At 35.4% G+C, this 23,720-nt stretch overlaps 2 protein-coding genes across 2 annotated transcripts in view; one reads left to right on the top strand and one right to left on the bottom strand.

The window, feature by feature from the left end:
* LOC125819524 (cysteine desulfurase 1, chloroplastic) overlaps positions 1–23,720 on the bottom strand; it is a 276,125-nt gene that overhangs the window by 167,185 nt on the left and 85,220 nt on the right. The window lies entirely within an intron of this gene.
* LOC125819520 (ubiquitin C-terminal hydrolase 12-like) lies at positions 154–21,330 on the top strand. Its single transcript, XM_049498959.1, has 32 exons — positions 154–314; positions 1,720–1,786; positions 2,120–2,276; positions 2,371–2,528; positions 8,447–8,712; positions 8,785–9,003; positions 9,126–9,234; positions 9,341–9,456; positions 9,938–10,036; positions 10,542–10,651; positions 12,930–13,004; positions 13,379–13,457; positions 13,585–13,731; positions 13,808–13,888; positions 13,978–14,097; positions 14,521–14,643; positions 15,537–15,614; positions 15,725–15,813; positions 16,230–16,338; positions 16,421–16,489; positions 16,625–16,735; positions 16,982–17,037; positions 17,122–17,299; positions 17,409–17,510; positions 17,598–17,669; positions 17,845–17,910; positions 18,293–18,358; positions 19,477–19,563; positions 19,692–19,808; positions 19,946–20,020; positions 20,107–20,193; positions 20,789–21,330. The coding sequence occupies exons 1-32, from the start codon at positions 285–287 to the stop codon at positions 20,828–20,830; spliced, it is 3,360 nt and encodes a 1,119-aa protein (XP_049354916.1). The 5' UTR covers positions 154–284; the 3' UTR covers positions 20,831–21,330.

The raw sequence follows: 23,720 nt of genomic DNA, 5'->3' as shown, positions 1-23,720 counted from the left end.
AATTATTATTATACCTTTTTTGGAATCATTATCACTATTACAATCAAATAAAATAAACTTTAATAATAATAAATAAATAAAAATATATATATAATAGTTGTCATAATTGCCAAATTACCCCAATATAAACCTCTTTTCCTTTCTTCACTACCTCTTCTTCATTTTCTCAGTCCTTGCACTCATTTACTCAACACAAAGTCTTTCGATCCATCGCCTTCTCCAAATCCTCTGAATTCTCAATTCTCCGATTCGCCGGACGATCGTACGGTTACTGTTTTCCGGCAATGACTCTGCTCACGCCTCCGCCGATAGATGTAAGTAATCTTCATTTCTAATCATCTGTTATTTTTTTTTGCTTTGTGAAGATTTTGTAGTTTAGTTTTTGAAATTGTTAATTGTTTTGATTAAATAGGTGATGAATGTTGATTGACGTAAAATTTGCTTAAAAGTTCAATCGTGACTGAATTTTATGAGCTAGGTTACTGTGTGAATTCAGTTTGTTTTTGTTTAAAGTTGCGCTGTTTTTGGTGGATATAGTTGATGAATTTAAGACGACGCTCTGCTAGATGTAATCTCCATTTCCGTTTTTTGTTATTTTTTGCGGTTTGCGTTTACAGTTTTAGTTTGTTTTGTGTATTTTTATCATTTTGGAGGACTTTCCTAGTTTGTTCAGGGGTTATTTTATTAAAGTAGCTTTTAAAATTTTGAATGCTTTTGATTTTTAGGTGCTGAGTGTTGGTCTGCTCTGATTACGGCGTGAAATTGACCTAAAATTTGTTTAGAAAGCTATGGTGACTGGATTTATTAGCTAGGATTCTGTGTGAATTCACTTTGTTTTAACTGATTTTCCTTTGTATCGCATATTTTTTGTTTTTGCGCATTATTTGCTTAATACTGATTTGCTTGGTGTAGTTTTTAAAATGTTGAATGTTTTTGATTTTTTGGTGCTGAATGTAGTCTGCTGCGATTGCCATGTGAAATTGACCTAAAAATTTCTTTAAAAAGCAATAGTGACTGAATTTTATGAGCTATGTCGCTGTGTGAATTCATTTTGCTTCTACAGTTTTTCGTTAGTTTTGCATATTTTTTTGTTTTGTTTGAAGTTGCTTTTGTGTATTATTTGCTTAAAGTAGCTTTGCTTGGTGTAGTTTTTAAAATGTTGAATGTTTTTGATTTATAGGTTTGAATGTAGTCCACTGTGATTGCCGTGTGAAATTGACCTTAAAATTCCTTAAAACGCGATAGTGACTGGATTTATTAGTTAGATTGCTGTGTGAATTCATTTTGCTTGTACAGTTTTTACTTTGTTTTGCATATTATTCGTTAAAAGTAGCTTTGCTTGGTGTAGTTTTGAATGCTTTTGATTTATAGGTGCTGAATGTAGTCCGGTGTGATTGTGGTGTGAAATTGACCTAAAATTTCTTTAAAATGGTAACCGAATTTATCAGCTACATTGATGTGTCAATTCACTTTGTTTAGTTTGTTTAGCGTATCTATTATGCTGTTTAATGTTTTGTTTGATGGATTTTTGCTAAACTTATGATGCTTTTTTGGAGTTCGAAGTAGTTTGATCTTTTGGATGAATATGTGCTGAATTTAATATTTCGATGATATCGTGGTGTAAAAATTTCATAAATTTCTCTTTTTAGATGTGAATGATCAAAATTGCCCCAGTGTTGTTAGGTCTAATTACTTACTTTATTGCTTCGTCTTTGGCAGCCAGAAGACCACGAAATGCTTGTTCCTAGTTCTGACTTTCCTACCGAGGGACCTCAGCCTATGGAAGGTATCTCACGTACTTCCACACACACATAGACACACTTGTACAAATAATTTACGTGTAGTCATTTTTGTTTATCATTTGATGTCACTTTTCTTATGCTACTGGTGAAATATATGATGTCTGCACATTCTTGCATTGATTAAATTTTAGTATGTGTAATTTGCTCTAATTCCATACTAGTATTAGTATGAAACAGAGCACAATTGACCAGAGTTTGTAGAATGTATCACTGACCCCAACAAGATTTGGGATTGAGGTGTTGTCGACTGAATAAGTGATACTGTATTTTTGTCTCAGTCATCTTTTTTTTTTTTTTTTTTTTTTTGCATGCCTTAGTTTTGGCAGTTGCACCAGCAGTTACGACAAATACGGTTGATGCACAAGCGGTGGATGATCCGGCATCAGCCCGGTTCACATGGACTGTCGAAAAATTTTCAAGGTTGAATGTGAAGAAGTTGTACTCTGATCCTTTTAATGTAGGAGGATTTAAATGGTAATTATATTCAACAACCCATTTTTTAGTGGATTGGCTTACAAATTTAATGCGGATATGATAATGATGTCCTATACGGTGCATTGTCTTGCAGGAGGATTCTGATATTCCCAAAGGGGAACAATGCAGACCATTTATCAATGTATTTAGATGTGGCGGATGCTGCAACATTGCCTTATGGTTGGAGTAGATTTGCTCAGTTTAGCTTAGCTGTTATCAATCGAATGAATAACAAGTTAACAGTAAAAAAAGGTCAGAGATCTTATTTGTTGTATAAAAGATATGAACTTTTGTATGTGTTTAAATATGTGATTGCACGAATGTCTTATTGCTCTATTCTTCTGATGACATGCTTCAATATAGTGATGCTAATTCTCCACGAGATTCTTTTATTTGTTTTGCTGAATGATTCAATATCTTATTGCTTTATCTTTACTTTATTTCATGCTAATTCTCCACAAGATTCTTTTATTTGTCTAAATATGTGATTGCATGAATGTCTTTCGCTTTATCTTACTTTATTTACATATAACATTTCTAGGCCTTTTTCGTACTGGCAAGTCTGAAATGATCTGTTCATTAAATTAGCAAAGAAAGAAAAGTTCCAAATGTCAGAAAAAAAAAAGTAAATAAAGAAGAGATTTGAGAATGAATTGCTTAATTACTCTCTCAAACATGTTGGGATTTAAGTAGTGTATACAAGTAGCCTAAATAGGAAGGAAAAGTAATCCAAGAAAGGAAATGGAAGTGATTTTGTCTTTGTAATCTGTATATATTAAGGAGTACAAAGCCCCTTTGCAAAATGTCGTTTGTTTTCTTATCTTTAATAATTGATTCACACTAGACAAAATAGTCGTTTATTATTTTCCTAATATTTAGAACTTTGAAATCGACTAAAGTTTTGGTTATTAAATCTTTCCTTGTTTGAACTAGGTAGGAAGTCCTAAAATTTAGGATTTTAAAATCAATTAAGATTTTACCTTATTCTATATATTACATAAATATATATATATATATATATATTTTTTTTTTTTTTTTTTTTTTTTCTTTCATGTTACTTTTAATGGATTTATCTACAATGGAAATAAGAATAAATTAATGTGCCCTTTTTAACGTAATTAAAATAGTTAATAGATCTTGCAACTTTTTCGCCGTAATATGTACAAGGGCACATAAAATATTGTTTTGATAAAAAGTATTTAAGGAAGCATTAATGATAACTCATACATAGCAAAGCGGTGGGAGTGAATTTAGAACTTTAAGAGCAAATAGGAGTTTTTTTTGAACAATGGAAGGACTTTGAATTGGAAGTACACTCAAATTCTTTGTCCACTTTTATTGTCAAATCGACTTAATTGAAGTCATAAATATTAGAAAATGATTAAATGACAATTTTTCTAATGTGAATTCCATATTAAAAGGGTAAAAAGTTGATTAATTTTTTGTATAAGGGATTAAGAATAGGAACATAATGTACTTATGTGTTGGGATATATCTTGGGTGATGCCTAGATCTATGAAGGAAATTTTGTTTTGTCTGAAAATCGGAAGAAGCAGGAGAAAATGCAAAGCTTAGGGTGTTGTTCCTTTAGCTTTGATGTGGATCATTTGAAGAGAGAGAAATAAGAGAGCTTTTGAAGGAGTAGATTTGACTTTTGTGCAGTTGAGGAGTCGATACCTTATGTATTTCTGGTGCCACCCATGTAGTGCTGGCCAGTTTTGGCGACAGTAAAAATGTAATGAATTATGGTACATAAAGTACTTTAGAAAGAAATTATAGGTAGAATAAGATACGATTGTGCTAAAAATTTATATGAACAATTAATTATTTGTCAAGTTCAGGTGCCTATGTGATTACTAAGGTGTACAAGTTTTAGCGCTCGTTGTAAAATAAGTAAAATGTGGGTAAAGAATTTTCAATTGCTAGTAAATTGAGACACAAATTTTATAATAAAACACGAGATATACATGAAATGCACATACCCAAGTGCTTATGTAAAGTTGAACGACTTCTTTACGATTCAATCAAATGTTACTCACGTTATGATACTTTTGTACAACGAAGCAAATATTAGAACAATTGAAAGAAGAACGACTAGAGTCGGTGGCGAATCCAGGATTTTAAGGTTGTGGGTGCTCCCTTAGCTACCAATCATAAAATATAAGTAAAATATAAGAAAGACAATCGTATTTAAACTCAATAGCAAAAAATAAAAAAACTATAATAAATATTATTTTGGATAATGGATTTTTTGTATTTTATACAAAAGCTTTTTAGGAAAAATTGTATCGCGATGAAGCATTGGTTTGAAGCAATATGTATCGCGATTTGATTATCCCATATCAATTGCATTAGCGCATCTCCTCCCAACATTAATCCTTCGAGAAGTTTCTTTAGCCATATAAACACGGATATAAACAATGCCATTGCTCGATATTTTACCTTTGTACTTGATCGAACTACTACATCTTGCCTTTTGCTTTTCCAAGATACTAGATTTCCTCCAATTTGAACTCAGTACCCTGAAGTGGACGGTCTATACGAGGGACTTGCTCAATTTGCATATCTCGTATTATTTGCATGTCCCATGTCTTCATACTATATTGGCCGTGTCCAGGACTCAATGTGAAGATTTGATATCCCTTATAATACGGATCATTGCATTCCAATGATTGCCATAAGGAGATTGGAGAAACTAACTAATAACACCCATAGGAAATGAGATGGCTGATCATGTGAACGTAAGATAATTGCCCTTGTTGGCCTATATTTGGTAACAACTGAGGTTCGTCAAAGGCCCTGCTTAGGAAGTACCCGAGTACGTCCGCAAGAATCGCCATCCATGAAGAAGATAACATTCAGGTCCATATAATTATCAATAGGTTCACAATTCAACATGTCAAAGTGTCCAAAGCATTCTTCGTTGATGAAATGACAGGCCTACTGCTGGACTGTGCCCACCCCAATACCTAGGAAGTGTCGTTTACCTTGTTTTTAGTTTGGAAATGACCATCAAGATACTCAACTTAAGTTGAGTAATGTCTTAATGATCATCACTGGTTATAGAAATGTCTCTTATGTAAATAACCAATAAATGAGTTGCCACTATAAGAATGTTTATAGAACACATAGATTGGATTCACTTATAAGCATGCCAAATTGTTGCACAACTGTGCTAAAACAGTCAAATCAATCCTTTAGTGATTGCTTGAGACTAGACAAAGATTGACAATCAAATGCCTTTGTATACAGGCAGTTTTGTGGCCATATTTATGAATGAAAATATGTTTACATAAGTTGCTCTGACTCTTCACTTTGGTGCCGAACTTGTGTTTAAACGCCATGGGTGTGGGATCCGTGTCTGATTTGGTCAACAAATTTTGGGTACTTTGACCAAAATCGATGGGGAAAGTCTGGACAATTTTAATGATTCCTATAATCAATACAAAAGTTAGGGTGAAATTAAAGAAAATAGAATACCTTTTATATAAAAATTTCCATGTCACTCCTTTTCCTTTAATTTCCTTCCGAGATTCTCCTCAAGTTCTCCATATAATATCTTATAATTTAGGTTTTATAACTCTATTTTTAGATATTTTAATTATTTTTAGTCGAATCCCCGCATCCTTATCCATACATGGATCCATATACCCGAATCTTAAAAACTAGATCACGAAGGATCCGACCTCTAGATCCGCACCTGTATCGGACACCCGCACATGTGTCTGAGCAACTTACTTGTCAAAAAAAAAAACAAAGATTGACAATAGACACTTAGATTCCATGTGAGCATCAAATCCTTGGGGTTGCTTTATGTAGACTTCCGAAGCAAGTTTGCCATGACGAAAGATATGTTTGATATCCAATCAATAAGACATGACTGTTATAGAGATAAAGGAGGCAAACAGATGCAATCTTCGCTATTGGAGAAAAGGTATCACCATAGTCAAGATCAATCCCTTAGCGAACGATCTTCTTGCCAGCACCTACCTTGATTGTAAATACCCACCGACATCTAGCTATTGATTTTCCTGGTGGTAAAGGAACTATTTCCTAAGTACTAGTATCACAAACAATTATTTCCTCAATCATAGCCAACCCAGATAGCTATCACCTTTGCCAAAGTCTTACATCCTTTGTCAGTGGCTAAGTTGAATAATGAAGGCATGATATGATGGCTGAAAATAGTGACAACTCAAGAAATTATAAACAAGATGAGTGTTGTGAGTAGTCTAGATTCCTTTTCAAATAATAGGAAGATCAACTTCATCTTATGACAGACATTAGTCTGGAATCATCAAAAGGAGTACATGAATGGAAAAATACTTTTAGAAGGCTACTGCATGATTGGTGTTGGAAAGAGTTGTTGAATTTTTCAAGACCTTGGAATCATTCCAAGGGTTCAAAGACACTGAAGATTCACTTATATGGAAGCCCACTAATAAAGGAATTTATTCTGTAAACTCAGTTTATACCATTCTGATTAGGCACAAATAGTCAACTAATCAGTGGCCATGGAGATCCATTTGGAAGATGAAGGTTCCTTTTAAGGTGGTATGCTTTTCTTGGCTAGTAGAAAGAAATGCTTGCTTCACACAGGATAAACTTCAAAGAAGGGGATTCCAACTGTGTCCTAGATGCTTATCGTGTGGAGCTGCTGGGGAAAATAATAGTCACCTATTCATTCATTGTCTTGTTACTGGACAATTATGGCAAGTATTCTTGAACATGGTATGGATCAGATGGTCAATGCCAGCAACAAGTGTTGATTTGCTGAAATGATGGAACCAGAATGATGGGGCAGATAGTCAGAAAAATTGGTGGAAACTTGTCCCTGCTTGCATAAGGTGGACCATTTGGAAGGAGAGGAACTATAGAGCTTTTCAAGAAAAATATAATTTTGTGGAGAAAATCAAGATGAATTGTATATTTTTGTTTTATTTTTGGTGTAAAGAAAGCTATGCTGAGGAGGCTGAATCACTAGTTGATATGATAGGATCCTTGTGAAGCAGCAGCCTAAGCTTGGTTGGGATTTTGTAAAGTCTTTTGCACTGTTGTGGTGTAATTTTGATATATATATATATATAGTCGCTACTAGTTTCAAAAAATAATGAGTGCTCAACGGAAATAGGGATGTTGTTGAAATGATGAGTCACTCGGCAAACATTGTGTGTATGTACCATGTGTAGAATCATAAACATAAGCATCAACTATTAGCTTGTGGAGTGTTTGGCCGTGGTTGTCTGGAATAAACTTGAGGAGGAGGATGGCCTCTTTGTAAGAGACAATTCTTGCATTTCAATGGTTTACATGGGCCTATTCAGACGTAAGCCACGAGATAATCACTAACTATCTTCTTTTCTCTATTCGTTGCCACCTTGCATAGAGTAGAGGGCTTAGCCATGCACCCCTAGTACAGGAGGTTAAGGGAAAGTGAGGGTCTACTGTTAGTAGCCTTTCCCTTGAATTTCTGATAGGAGCTGCTTTTATGCCTATAACCCGAGGCCTAGGTCGCGGAAACCAAAGGAACAACTATACCATGAACCAAGGTTCACCTCCCACCTGTATAGAGTGCCTGTGCAAATTGGGTTAGTGGTGCAGATCATTTGATTCTTCATTCATTGGGGAACAGCATCAAATATCTGATCCTTCAAAGACTTATCTTTGGGATCTTGATGACCGCGATAGTTTTCTAGATGGTCCTATGGAATGCATCTTTTGTAGGGACCGCCTGAAAGATCTGAATGGAATGATCTTGACCTTCTCTAAAGTGTGAATTTGGAAATGCTGCAGAACTTTGTCCATCTCTTCTTAACTTAACCCTCAAAGCTCTCCTGAGAAGGGATATCAAGCAGCTTGTCGAAGATAAATAATTAGATGGTGTGTGTAGTCACATTCTTGCATTGGAGAGAGAGAATATAATCACGATTGGGGATTACTCTGAAGGAAACTTGATTCAGTTATTGTCTTCTCTTAGATATCCTGAATTCTTTCTTAGTAAGCTAGCGAGAGTGTGAGACCTTTCTAACTTATGTGTCTTGAGATCTTTATTTTATGATGCTGCTTCCATTGCTCTCTATCTTTGAGGGGTCTTAATATATGTCGGAGTATTGTGATTTGATTTGTAGAAGTGATGGCTGTTTTGTTAAATGTTATGATCCTTATGGCAGATACTCAGCACCAGTTTAATGCAAGGGAGAGTGACTGGGGTTTCACATCATTCATGCCTCTTGGTGAACTATATGATCCTGGGAAAGGTTATCTTATGGATGATACCGTCATTATTGAAGCTGATGTTGCTGTCCGTAAAGTCACTGATTACTGGTCCCATGACTCTAAAAAAGAGACTGGTTATGTTGGCCTTAAGAATCAGGGAGCCACTTGTTATATGAACTCTCTCCTCCAGACACTATACCATATTCCTTATTTTAGAAAGGTTAGCCTTGTAAATGAATGATTTCTTTGATATTATCTTCATACATATGATTAATTCCTTCTTGTTTCTCAGGCTGTGTATCATATGCCAACAACTGAGAATGACAATCCATCTGGCAGCATCCCTTTAGCTTTGCAGAGTTTGTTTTATAAGCTCCAGTATAACGACACTAGTGTAGCAACAAAAGAATTAACAAAGTCCTTTGGGTGGGACACCTATGAGTCTTTCATGCAGCATGATGTACAAGAACTTAACAGGGTTCTTTGTGAAAAGCTCGAAGATAAGATGAAGGTAATTTGTATAATGGAATTGGACACTTAGAACTTGCAGACACCTTTTATACTATACTTCTTTATAGGTGAGATTATTGCTTCCGATTATTGTTTTCTATTAACTTTGGTTTCTTGACTCAGGGAACTGTTGTAGAGGGCACAATACAACAATTACTTGAGGGGCATCATATGAATTACATCGAATGTATCAATGTGGACTACAAATCAACAAGAAAAGAATCTTTTTATGGTAGATATAGCACCTATTGAGCCAGCATAACTTTTTATGATGGCTTTTGTATTGAATTTGGAACACCATTTTATCATTTTGTTTATGAAAATGTATCTTTGATCAGATCTTCAGCTTGATGTGAAAGGGTGTCGTGATGTATATGCTTCATTTGACAAGTATGTTGAAGTGGAACGCCTCGAGGGTGACAACAAATACCAAGCAGAACAACATGGTTTACAGGTTAACTGTCTTTAATATTTCTATGAGCGTCCCTTGTTTTCTTCCGGTGCACTTATCGAATTCCATGTTTTATAGGAGATTGGGTGGAGTTTGTAGAGAATCATTTATTATTGTAGATTCTTTACCTTTTGGTATACTCCTTGTATACGGCCAGCTTTTTGGCCATGTTTATGAATGAAAATACGTTTGCCTTATCAAACAAAAAAGTTTTTGTGAGGTGTGAGCTAGTGGTTTACAAATTTGCATATTTATTGAAAGTTTGAGCCAGGGAATGATAAAGAATAAGTGGTGCATGGATTTATAAAGCTAAAAAGAAAATTGTAAGAAGAGAAGGATGTCAATGAGCTGTGTGGAAGTTTGGTAAACACACCTAATAGATGATATTTGTGTTATTTCCTTATCCTCCCTTTCTTGTAGTGTCATGCTTGGATTGTAAAGTTATGATATCTGATATATTCGTAGCTAATTCCTAGTTTTACAGGATGCTCGGAAAGGTGTCCTTTTCATTGACTTCCCTCCTGTTCTTCAACTTCAGTTAAAACGCTTTGAATACGATTTTGTGCGGGATGCTATGATCAAGGTAATTAATTAATTCTCACTTGCTTGTAAAGCTCTAGCCAACTAGGGAGGGAACATTTTATTCTTTTCTTTGAATGAGATAAATAGCCATCTCGGAGAAATTTTTATAATTTTTTTTTTTTTTTGTTTTTGAGAATAAATTTTTTATATTTAATTAAGGAGAGTCCTGGTGTCCTATGTACAATATGGAAAGTAGATTATGATAAAAACAATGCTATTTGGTTTAGTCTTATTTGTTTTTCTACATTACATGGAAGTTTCATGCTTATTGGATCCCAGATTTTCATGGATAAAGCAGCGTGTCACTTTTTTCTCCATATGTCTCTCATCTGGAGTAATACTCTATTTTTCATTTTTTCTTATTTTATTGTGGTAAGGAAGTTACTCATCTTGAGATAAATTTCGAGGAGATGGTTTGTAGTGATAAGTGCTACTGTTAGCGTGCTCGACTTATAACTTTATGTTTGCCACATAATGCTTATCACTTTTTTTTATTGTCAATATAGATAAATGATCGATATGAGTTCCCTTTGCAACTTGATCTTGATAGAGGGAACGGAAAATATTTATCTCCAGATGCTGATCGAAGTGTCCGCAATCTCTATACTCTGCACAGGTCTCAATTTTTTCTGTTTTCTTAATGTTCTGTCCTTGCTAGTTATTGCTTATTTTTTCATGAACTTTTTTGGTCAACCATTAAGTTGAATAACGTGGCAGTTCGGCAAAGATATAATCTTAGTGGTTTCACATTCTTCATGTTCAATATTTTCTTCTGTTGTTAGTTAACTAGCTATATTTGCCACAAATTTAGATGGCTTGGGATCATCTGCTATTGTATATCATTGGTCATCCAAATATACAGTTGATATCTCATTTTATTTGGACCAGTTTAATCACTTTGTTACTTCTGCGCCATGTTCTTTTCTGATCAACCTCACTATGTCATACTTGGTTTACTTTAGGCTTGATTCGTCTACATGCTCTTCTTCTGGTTTTTGAAACATCAATAGTTTTTAAAGTGGCATACTTGTAACGAGTTTGCTGATGTAAAATTGGCTATCCGCTGGTGAATGGAATCTTGTAATCTCCCTTAATCAGGTTACATTTGCTTTTGCCTTTTTTATTTGTTTTGGTAGTTGAAAACTTTAACAACACCATTGTACAAAGCAATAGGGCTCACACTTCCTAATATGTCAATAATTTCATAATATCATCATTAAGTCCATGTCAAAGTATGTACGGGTTGAGAGAATGACTCAACTCAAATCATCCACAGCATTCGTTCATATTGCTCATATTGTGGTTCCAACCTTGAACAACTCCCAACTAATCTAGGATTGGACATTGGTCGCAGTTGATTGATTCATTGGTATATCACCTAAAACTAGTTCCTGTAAACATGGAAATTGGGAAACGTAGGTCTTATATTGTGAACTTAAGTTTGTTTTTCCCTTTCCACCGAGTTTCAAGTGATTATGTGCAAAGTGCCACTTCTCCCTTTTTTGCATCTTCCTTCTCCAAATTAAATTGATCTTAGTGACTGTTTTTTTCTTCTTCTATAGTATTCTAGCATTGAGATCATGCAAAAGTTACAATGTGACACATATGCTTTAGTCAAACATGACATACTCTTGCTGACAAGATAGCAAAATATAATCTCAACTATATTCTGGATATAGGTTGGTTATCCTACCTTTTTTGTTCCCTTTATTTTATTGGAATATACTTGTCCCACATCGGTTTTAGGTTTCCTAAGGGGTTCGTAATTGTCGTCGGCTATTCACCCATTGCCTCCTGGTTTTGGATTGGATTGTATGTTTATATTTTTACATGGTAACAGGGAAAACTTTGGTGAACCCGTTTGCACAACCATTTTCTCTCTACTTATTCCATTGCATTGGGCTTCTCTCTCGCATCTCAACCCACTGAGCTTCTCTAGGCTCTTCTCTCTAATCAGTCCGCAAATATTTAGTTCTGTTAGGAAGACATTTCTTAGCACATTGAGTCTTCTTTATGCCCATTCTCATCTTGAGCTTACTTGGTCTAGTCTAGGCCCACACTTTAGCCTGTGGAGCTATTTTAATCTTCCAAACATAAGGAAAAAATTAAAAGTAAAGTGACCACATATAAACTTAAAAACAGGTTTCACATGTGGGAAGTGTTGGAATATGCTTGTCCCGTATTGCTTTTTGAAGGTTTCCAAAGGGTTTTATTGTGGGTTGGGCTACTCCGCCAGTTTCCTTAAGGTTTTGGTTGGATGCTCATATTCATTGCAAATTTAATTTCATCCTCACTTGTAACAATGTTGGTATAATTTTCACTCTGTTCAACTGTTTTCAGCATTTCTTAGTACAATTTTTTTGGTTATTTGTAGTCAATCAGAAATGTCTTATTGCGTTTATATTGTGTTCCCCTGAGTCCAGCTGAGGTTATTTGATCTTATGTGGTCCCAATAGGAGGGTACTGAGAGTTCTTCATCTCATCCATGTATGAACCAGTAATTTGAAATATTGGTTCAGCCCTGTTTTGGATACCGGCATGGGATTTATTTCAGTTTTTATGTGTATTCGCAGGGGATTTATTTCATTTCTTTCTATAAAATTGCAAGATACTATTCTAGTGGAAAATGATGGCTTTTCTCGTAGGCAGCTTCTGTTGTAATCGTCGATATCATTAACATCTGTTTCTCCCAGTTCTACCTTCTTGTTTGGCATCTACTATAGTGCTTGACTGCAGGTTTTACTTATTTTTGTATGATGTCTAACAAACTTGGGCCGTCAACCATGATAGCTGTTCATTCTCAATTTTCAGTTACTTCACGCAATTATGTTGCATGATGCTTATTACTTGTGAATTTTGTACTAATTATTTTTTTTTTTCTATTTTTTTTTCAGTGTTTTAGTTCACAGCGGTGGGGTGCACGGGGGACACTATTATGCATATATCAGGCCTACACTGTCTGATCAGTGGTATGCAGTTTGTTGCACCGTCATACATTTTTCTCCAGCATTTATAATTGGGTGTTTCTATCACATGCACCCTTTTCTAGTGTTCTCTAGATTTGTAGCTCAGCCCAAGGAAGATTTGACATGTTCTGGAGCTTCAAATTTGTTATACTCATTTTCTATGTACTTCTTAAGGATCCTTCAGAATATGTAAAAACTCGCTAAAATTTGAATGTACCTGTATCAGATATATGCCCTTATTCAGTAGTCCACCTGTCTCTGCTTGCCAGGCAGTTTTGGCTTTGGTTCTTCTTAATGGCTGCTTCACATTGACAATGTTCAGAGATTCTACTATCCCTGATTACTGGTTTGATTCATTATGCATTTCTTACTTTTAGGTATAAATTTGATGATGAGCGTGTGACAAAAGAAGATACAAAGAGAGCTCTGGATGAACAATATGGTGGTGAGGAAGAGGTATTTTTCCTATTCTTTGCACCCTTTTTACTTATACTTATGCCTTCTATGTTAGAAAAATGTTATACGTATGAAGAAAATTTATTTTATGTATTGCACATGTTAAGTGTCCATTTCTTCTTAACAGTTACCCCACACAAATCCTGGGTTCAACAATTCACCATTTAAATTTACAAAATATTCAAATGCGTATATGCTTGTCTATATACGTGAAAGTGACAAGGAAAAGATCATATGCGATGTGGATGAGAAGGACATAGCCGAGCATCTCAGGGTGGGTTTCAACTCAATACTATTGATTTGGTTTCTGTTTTGTTCAGCCATAGTAATCTATCAACCTCTAATTTCAGATAAGACTAAAGAAGGAGCAAGAAGGAAAGGAACAAAAGAGAAAGGAGAAAGCAGAGGCTCACCTCTATACAATCATTAAGGTTTCTTTCAACTACTAGTCTATATCCTTTACTTCTTGCATCTTTAAATTTACAGAATGTTTAACTGAAAATGGCCATTTCATTTACAGGTAGCTCGTGATGAAGACCTTGGTGAACAAATTGGAAAGGAGATCTATTTTGATCTTGTGGATCATGATAAAGTGCATAGTTTCCGTATTCAGAAGCAGATGCCATTTGCTCAATTCAAGGTATCATTCTTCTGCATTTCCTTTTCTTGTAGATTTGGATAAGTTATAACCATACTGCTCTTATTAAACATGACGAGCAATTGTATGTGCTGCATGGAATGCGAGTTTGACCATGTTAAATTAAGAGGATTCATGTGAAATTTTTTGCTTCTCAAATGTAAATTGTGAACTTCTGTACTTGTGTATTATTTTGAGAGAGATAAAACTTCAAATTCTAGTGCTTATATAGCTAAAATTGAGGAGAACAAGCAATCAAAATATTCAGGAGAATGTGGAGTTCTCATGGTGGTTAGCTAAGAGGGTTCATGAAAATTGTTTATGCTTTCAGCAGACAAGATAATAAACATATATCTTATGATAATCATTGGTCAATCACTGTAGTTCTTAAGTTTGACATGTGTCTGATGGTATGTCTGTTCTCAGGAGGAAGTTGCTAAGGAATTTGGCATACCAGTTCAATTTCAACGTTACTGGCTATGGGCAAAGCGCCAGAACCATACATATCGGCCTAATCGTCCATTGACAGCTCAAGAGGAACTTCAATCTGTAAGTTCTGTCTGACAATCCTACCTCTCTGCCGTGTACTCTGCATCTGAATTATGACTGTAATTGGTGATGTCCTTTGCTATATTTCGGGGTGGCCCAGTGGTTTGAGCTTGGGACTTCCATGTTGGAGGTCTCAAGTTCGAAACCCCTTGCCAGCGAAAGCAAGGGGTTTGCCTTCTGGGTCGAGCTCGTTGCACCAGGCTTGCCTAGTGCGGGTTACCTCTCCTATGTGGTTTGCGAGCTATTGCATAGGCGCAGGGGTTTTACCCTGTGCGCACCCAAAGGGTAGCGGCTGCGGGTTTTCCTTGTCATCAAAAAAAAAGAAAAAGAATGATCTTAGCATGATATATTTGTCATTGGTGTAAGCTGTAGGTCATTACCAGACAATTCATTATATAGTCTGCAGCTATATGGCAGTTAGATTCTGTAAATTCTCTTTGCTTTATCTGTCTTCGTATGAATAAATGTTTTAGGTAAAGGTTAATGAATTTGTATGCTAAGTAGCTTAACTCTGGTGCCTGAAAACCTTGTTTATGAATTTGGCATCCACCAATATCCTCAAATGTACCAAAATAGATGCCTTCCTGTGTTAGTGAATAGGATCAGTTTTTCTGTTCATGTTGATTCATCCATGGTTGGTTCACAAGTCAATTGGTCTCTTTCTCTCTCTCTGTCTGTCTGTCTCTCCCTCACTCCCTCCCTCCCTCGATCTCGATCTCGATCTAGACATGTCTTTTGATTGGACCAAGTGTCGGGACCTTCATGCCCCCTTGAGAGTGATATTCTTGAAGTGTGTATTCTTCATTGTTTTTTTCTGGCATTCCTGCAATCTGTTGAAGAATGGGAATGCTTGGTTAACTTGGTTTTCAAGATCTTACATATTGTGTTTTTAGGTTGGTCAACTGAGGGAGGTTTCAAATAAAGCGAATCATGCTGAGCTAAAATTGTTCTTGGAAATAGAATTTGGCCTGGTAATGTATCGGTTGCTTACTTGTCTTCTCTTTTGATTTGCATGTTGCATGTTTTCTTTATTCTCCATGTTTTACTTTTGCATTCTATTTGTTTTTGTCTGTTGTTGCAGGATTTGCAACCTTTTCCTCCACCAGAGAAGACCAAGGAAGATATCCTTCTCTTTTTCAAACTTTATGACCCTTTGAAAGAGGAGATAAGGTATTACATCTTACTTCTCTATAGCTGGAAAACTAACACTGAAGTAGTGATTTTCATGTCTGAATTTGGGATCTGCTCATTTATTTTTTGAGAACACAACTACATGGAAAGGTGTTTTTTTTTTTTTACTTTTACTCAATCTGGAGGTTTAAAACATTTTAAGGATTTAAATGTGACACCAAAGTTAGCATGAGTATACAATGAATAGGGAAAAAATAAGAAGAAAACATTTATTATTTTTTTGCGATTTCTTTTGGGCTTGATAAGGACATCTTGTTGAAAGGGTTAATCTGAAATTTTAATGCATTTGGACCTTTGAAGTGCTGTTTGGAACTGTTTGGGGCTGTGTATATGAGAAGCCATGCTGTGGATGTGGTATTTTTGTTCAGTCTCATTAATTTCCTTTTTGTTGTCAGGTATGTTGGACGGCTTTTTGTAAAAGGAAGTGGCAAGCCACTGGAGATACTTGCAAAGCTAAATGAGTTGGCTGGCTTTTTGCCTGATGAAGAAATTGAACTTTTTGAGGTTAATTGTTCTTCTTCTTTTTCTGCAAGTTTTTTAAACTCAAAATATAGGATGTGTGATTTTTCAGGTTTGTTATTTGCAGGAAATAAAATTTGAACCAAATGTGATGTGTGAACACATTAACATGAATCTGAGTTTTCGTGGCTGTCAGGTATGTGGAATCAATTGTCAGTATCCACTTTGGGGTTTTTATGCATTTGCTTGTGTAGGCGTTCAATAGTTGTTTTTTTAATTCTGCTGGATCTATTAGCAATGAAAAGTTTTATCCACTAATCTGTCTTTGCAGCTAGAAGATGGGGACATTATTTGCTTTCAGAAATCCTTTCGGAAGCAAGGGAATGAACAATATCGCTTTCCAGAGGTTCCTTCATTTTTGGAGTACGTGCACAATCGCCAGGTTTGTGCTGCATGCTCTTATTGTGATATTGGCCCCTTGGAGTATAAAAGATTGTTACAGTACTGAAATAGATGTTGATGATAGCTATAACATTACGCCTGCCTTACTTTATTTTGCTAGCTTTGACCCAATTTTGGATCCTAGTTCGACTGGGATGGAGTTCAAAAAGGATATTCATTGATTTTGATGTATATGCTTAAAAGCCTTATCATTTTACAGTTATGAGCTCTATTCTATGGTTTCCAGGTTGTTCGTTTTCGCTCATTGGAGAAACCCAAGGAGGACGAGTTCAGTCTTGATTTGTATGTATCTGGTTTTGTATAATTATTAGTTCTAGGTTGATCTTGTGTCAACTCTTTTCATTGGTTGATGACACATAATTCTAGGTCAAAGCAGAACAACTATGATGAAGTTGTTGAATGCTTAGCTCGCCATCTTCGCCTGGATGATCCATCAAGAGTAAGGCTTACATCACATAACTGCTACTCACAGCAGCCAAAACCTCAGCCAATAAGGTATCGTGGAGTTGATCGTCTCACAGAAATGCTTAGTCACTATAATCAGGTATTTTGTCTTTTTTTGAATCTTCCTAGATATGCAGGTATCTGCTTACTGCAAATAATTGTTTATTACTAACTATTGTTTGTTGACATCATTCCTCCTCTTTGGATAGACTTCAGATATTTTGTATTATGAAGTCCTGGATATTCCTTTACCAGAGCTTCAGGGCTTAAAAACTCTCAAAGTTACTTTTTATCATTCTGCCAAAGATGAAGTGAGTGCTGAAAGTCATTCTTTTATGCTTTTATGACACTTTTTACCTCATCTTTCTGTAATATAATTTTGGACCGACTATTTTCAGGTGACTATCCATACTATCAGATTGCCAAAACAAAGTACCATAGCAGATGTTCTTAATGATCTGAAAACAAAGGTACTTTGGAGTTGTCTTGTGCTTTAGGACTGGATGCCTTTGAACTTTCTCCCCCTCTCCACATATAAGTATCAAGACTATAAAACACGTTGTGGGAACTAGTGGAGATGGGAAAACTGACCTTGTCTGTTCTGTAGCAAGAGGATCACTCATCTTATCTCTTATTATGGTGCAGGTTGAATTGTCACGGCCGGATGCTGAACTAAGATTGCTGGAAGTTTTTTACCACAAGATATATAAGGTACTATAATGTTGCATAACTTCCTTTTATACTGTGGTCTTGGGTCGCTGAGATGCTTCTCCCTTCTTTAACAGATCAGCTCAGTGGTCGTAAATCTAATCTCTTTTACTTGTTTTTTTCTAGAGTACAATGTTATATGGCGCTGAATACAGTAAAGGATAACCAATTTTTTATTAGATTAAAGAATAGAAGAATATAATACATGTGTCTTTGTGTGTATTTATTGAACAATAATGTAGCTACACATATGTGTTTGTGTAAACAGTGGATATATGTTTTGTTGAAGGATGTAAAAGAATTCATGAAAGGACATGATATAACTGTGTTTTATAGGTTGCTCCTAGGTAGCATTTGTAACCTTGCATCCATCTTTTTGCTGCAGATTTTCCCCCTTAATGAAAGGATTGAGAACATAAATGATCAATACTGGACGCTACGTGCAGAGGAGGTACATTTTAATATCTGACGTTTGCTTCATTAGTTTATTCACTAGGGCAGGTTGGAATTTACTTTTGGGCCAATGGATCTATATGAATTTCACTGTTTTTTTTTTTGTTTTTTTCATTTCGAGCTTCAATCTTTGTGATTGTCTCAGTCATTCCCTGTTTGACCATCTAGCATATTGCACTGAGACATGCCATATTCAATCAATTATTTTTACAAGATAAAAAGTTTGTCAATGAAGTACCAAGAAGTACAGAAAACATCTAAAGAACCGACAAACCACCTACTATCCTTTCCCTCCCAACAAATCCAGAAAATCCATATACTGGTTCAGATTCACTAAGGAATTACTTCTCCACCAGTAATACAGATTATGAAGACATTATTAATTCTAGATATGTGGTTTCTATGCCCTTCAAAGCAAACATTGTTTCCTCTCCAGCCATAAAGTACATAAGATGCACAATAGAATGGCAAAGTAATTCCCAGCATTGCATAGAAACTCTGCAATGGAGGAAAAGATGATTCTTTTTTTTCTTTTTTTTTGTGAGAAATTGGAGGATTGGATGATTCACTGATTCCTAGTCTTCTTCACACAGATAACATCTATTACCAGTGGTGGATATAGAGAACAAATACTGGGTTCATCTGAATCCAGTGTTTTTGACACGTAGTATGGATATATAATTGGTTCAGTTGTAAGAATTTTAAGGTTGACCCATCAAATTAAAATCGTGGATCCTCCTCTGTTACATAAAGTGAAACCTCTTTTCTGCAAGTTGTCTTGACCAAGCCTCCCGAGCTGCTGTCCACCCAAAGCATTCTACCTTAACAGGAGATTTTGTCTTCCAAATCATCTTCTGAGGCCATTTAGCATCCCAATGACCTGACTTCTTTATCAACATGCTATTACAATTTTTAACTGAAACTTTTTTACCATCACCAACTTCTCAGATCAGTGAATCCATCTTACTTCGATCAATTGAAGTAAATTGACTGATATTCTCTACCCCCCAATCATTCAAGTTCCTTTTTTCTATCTGCCACCCCGTGTTTTGAGTATATAGTTGTAGCATAGATTTTATAGATGTTTGCATACTACTGACACTGTTTGCATTACAGATTCCTGAAGAGGAGAAAAACCTGGATCCTCAGAGTCGCTTAATTCATGTTTATCATTTTATAAAGGAAACGACTCAAAATCAAGCAGTAAGTACATGTGTAAAAATCTTGTTGCAATAACTGTTCATTTTAGGGAAGGTTCTTCCTTGAATTGTTTGTTTTTGGTTCCTCTTTCTTTTTCTTTTTTTTTTAATTCCTTTCTCTTGTGTTGTCAGCAAGTTCTGAACTTTGGCGAGCCCTTTTTCCTAGTTATTCATGACGGTGAGACATTGACTGAAGTTAAAGCTCGCATTCAGAAAAAATTGCAGGTTCCAGATGAAGAGTTTTCAAAGGTATTCAATCGTCCTTCCTTTGGATTTCTCATATTATTCATGGAAGTTTCATCTTGAAAATTTCTGAGTCATTTTCTCGGTGAAGTATATAATTGTGTTCTTGAAAGTCTTTGACATGTGGTTCTTTTGCTCTGCAGTGGAAATTTGCATTTTTGTCCATGGGTCGTCCTGAGTACCTGGAGGAATCGGATATTGTTTCCAACCGTTTTCAGGTATTTGGTGCTTCCTCTTCATCTTTGTCGATGCATAGTCGTTATCATATGTGTTTGGATATCCTAATTTTCCTATTGGTTTCCAGAAAAGAGATGTGTATGGTGCTTGGGAGCAGTACCTTGGATTAGAGCACACTGACAGTGCTCCAAAACGATCATATTCTGCCCACCAGGTATGCACTAATGTTTTATGCGTGAGTTGTCATAATTTGAAGCATATATATGAGAAACCTTCTGAGAATTTTAGGTAAGAATTTCAACATTGTGGAAAGAAAATTGGGCTTGGCCCCGCAGCACTAACTATACTACAGAAGCTAGTTATCCAAGTTCCGTAACTTTTCAAGGGTGAAGAAACAAAAGTTTTGAGGGTTTCTTTTGTTTCGTGGTGTGGGGTTTGAGCAAGTTAGTTATCTTGAGCGAACAAACATCTTTTGATGCATATGAGCATATGGTACCATCTGGATTACTTGTATGCTCGAATGTTTGATCTTTGATAGCTTATATCTTATAATAATTACCTGTATCCTCAATGGATCTGGTAGTCAATTTACTCCATGGTCTAAAGATAAAATGAATTTCTCAGTTGAGAATTGTTTTCCTTTTGATAAGCTTGCAGTACATAGGTTCGAATATAGATAGTGTCCTTTTTTTTGCCATGTGTAATGTCCATTCAAGAGCGAAATTCCCTCAAATTAGAAAGCCATGTTGTTTATTATGCGTACTCGTTTTCCTCAATACATGTATAACTGATTAATATTGGTGCTGCAGAACCGACAAAATTTTGAGAAGCCTGTTCGGATCTACAACTAGATAATTTCCGGAGCTACTTCCTCATTACCGTATGATTATCTTCGAAGGTAAGCGTGCTGTTTTGCCAAGAAGGTGCACTAGTTTCAGCAGAAGATAATGGTTTGGCAGGTAAATGTGGGGATGTCACCTTGGTGGTAGTATACATTTAGTCCTCCCGAGACGGTTAAACATTTATGCTGAGATTTCACTAAGCAAGCACCCGTTTTTCGGCTGAGGGTGTTTGCTGGTAAAATTGGCTTCTGTCAGTTGTAATGTAGGCAAATCCATGCGATTTTGGATGAGTACATGTATAGAGGGTACAGATTATTGGCTTTGACTCTCCTATATTTAGAAAATCGGTTTCGATTTTATCCTATTTTTAGACCAAAAACATCAAATCCATACATTTCTTTAAGAATTTTCTGATTTCTCAAGTTATAGGCCGAAATAGGAAAATCTGTAAAATGTTAGATTATTTTTAGTTTCTGGGTTTCCCATAACTATGCAACAGAGATTATTTATGATGCCGTTAGTTCTCATTTTTCGCTTGATCTAAGGTTACATGTGCCAATTATTTCATATAAAGTTACGAGCTATGTTGTTCGGACTTTTCAAAAACGTCGGCAGGTGTGTATTTTTTTGGGGGGTTCCAGCAACATAGATTACAATTTACAAGTATAGTCTCGTAAAACCAAAATTATAATGGCCAACTCGAATGAATATTTGATTACATTTACCGGTTTATGACCATCTCCATATGTTATTAGTTTCTATTGTGAATGTTAATGCTACCCATTAAAAGTTGTGGTCGGGTGGTAAGTACTTTATTCTTAATTAGACTTTTGGATTTGAGCTACTCCAACGTTGGGTACTTTTTGAGGTCTGTTGTTTAGCTACCTCTAAAATAAGACTTCTCGGTGTGAATTTGGATTAGTTAAGCTCTAAAAATGAGTGTTGGTGGAACACTAAAAAGGGTGAAATGGCATGGGAGTTTTTTATACTTGTTCCGATTTGTCATTCCGTAATTTACTTTGTTTCAACGATACAATTGAACTCGATCAAAACTAGTCTTTTAGACGTCTTTGACATTGTCTATTGCTCACTCGCCCTGACATGGAGGATACATCATATCCACATAGATAATTAAATTAATGTCATATCATAATTTATCTTAACATAAATTAGCTTTTGATCGAGTTTAAGTATCTTGTTAGTTCACCGTAGAGTACAGAGGTCGAGATGACAAATCAGAACAAGTACAGGAGTCTCTTAGATCATTCCGTCTCAAAAAGGTATCATGCAAGAATAACACATTGAAGATGTGGAGTTGCTTGGAAAGCATGAACGAGTCAAAGACTTTGTGCCAAAGAGAAGATTATTATCCTATTGAAATGCTTAAATTTCAAGCCATGTCAAGTGCAATTAGCTCATGACCAAGTAAAATATACTTCTATATTGTATTAAATATTAATAGTCAAAAAATATACTTCCCCATGTGAAATATGCTAACTAACTTTCCAGCAAGCTTCATTTGTTTCTAGTCAATCATCAAAAGAAAATTCATATAGTTTCTCACTCAGTGTTTGATATCACGTTAGTTAATTTAGATTTGCATTGTGTAATCTCTTTCAAGGAGGAATTACTTCCTAACATAATTTTTTTCTATAATCAGTTTTGAACTCGAGATCTCTTCTTAAAAAATGAAAGGATCATATTTATTCCACTATGATCCTCGTTGGTCAACTCATCTTCTTGTTTGTATTCCCTTAGCATCTTATAGATTGATTAATCCGTACAAGAAAAAAAAGTAGTAACTATTTTCATTGTGAACTACATTATGTGTAGCTCTTTTGACATATAATTTTCTAACTCTAGATTTCTAATCAAATCATTAAAATCATAGAGGTTGACCACCAAACAAAAAGTTTCATACACATGAGGCCAAGCTGGACTGACTTATTCCTCTCTTATACACAAAGTTTACGTACACCTTGTCCTTTATTATTGAATTGTTCTTTTCGAATCGAGGATCTATCAGAAACAAGTTTTCTATTTTTAAGGTTTGCGTATACTTTATTCTCTTCAAACGGCCAACTCCCATTTTGTGGGACAACACCGGATATGTTGTTGTTGTTATATACTCCCTTCATCCAGTTTTACTAGTCCATATACCAAAAATAAATGTTCACTCTTAACGGTTCAGTTTAGAAAATCAAGAGATAATTTATTATTTTATATCTATTTTACTCTTATAATAAACTATAGTCACGGATGTTATGATAAAATTGTCATCTATTAATCATGTCTTAAGGAGTGCATCAAGTCAATATCTGACAAATACAAATACACGGAGAGATTACATGTGTGTGTGACTAATCCCCCCCCCCCACAACACACACACACACCCACAACCCAAAAAAAAAAGGTGCTGAAATTTCAAGCGTACGTGTTTTCGTTTTACCAACCAATATTTTGTCAAACTATTCAAACCGCGGATTTCTTCAGTCAATTTCCCCACATTTTCCCATATCTACACACTATATAGTATATGTTATATTATGCATATATATAAATCACTACACAATATTCTTCATCTCCATAATTCACTCACCAATCCCTTCTTCTTCCTCAAAAAGAAAAGAAACAAGAGTACTCACTTTGATCTATAATCTTCACCAAATTAGTCGTCACAATTTGAGTTCCTGCTTTCAACAAGACTTTCTCAACTCGTTTCCAGGGGCTCAAAAGAGTGAACATATACACACATATTAGGGCTTTCTTTTGCATTGTTTTTGCTAAGAGACTGTTTTCACTGCTCAAACTTAGATTCTCCGGTCGTATACCAAGGGTATTCTTGTCTTTTTTCTAAACATGATCTCAACAATGGCATTCAAGCAATACAACTATTGCA

Source organism: Solanum verrucosum, unplaced genomic scaffold, assembly GCF_900185275.1.
Source record: "Solanum verrucosum unplaced genomic scaffold, falcon-dt-bn FXZP01000255.1, whole genome shotgun sequence".
NCBI lineage: Eukaryota > Viridiplantae > Streptophyta > Magnoliopsida > Solanales > Solanaceae > Solanum > Solanum verrucosum.
Note: the sequence above shows the minus strand (reverse complement) of the source record. Positions and strands in the feature narration are given on the sequence as shown.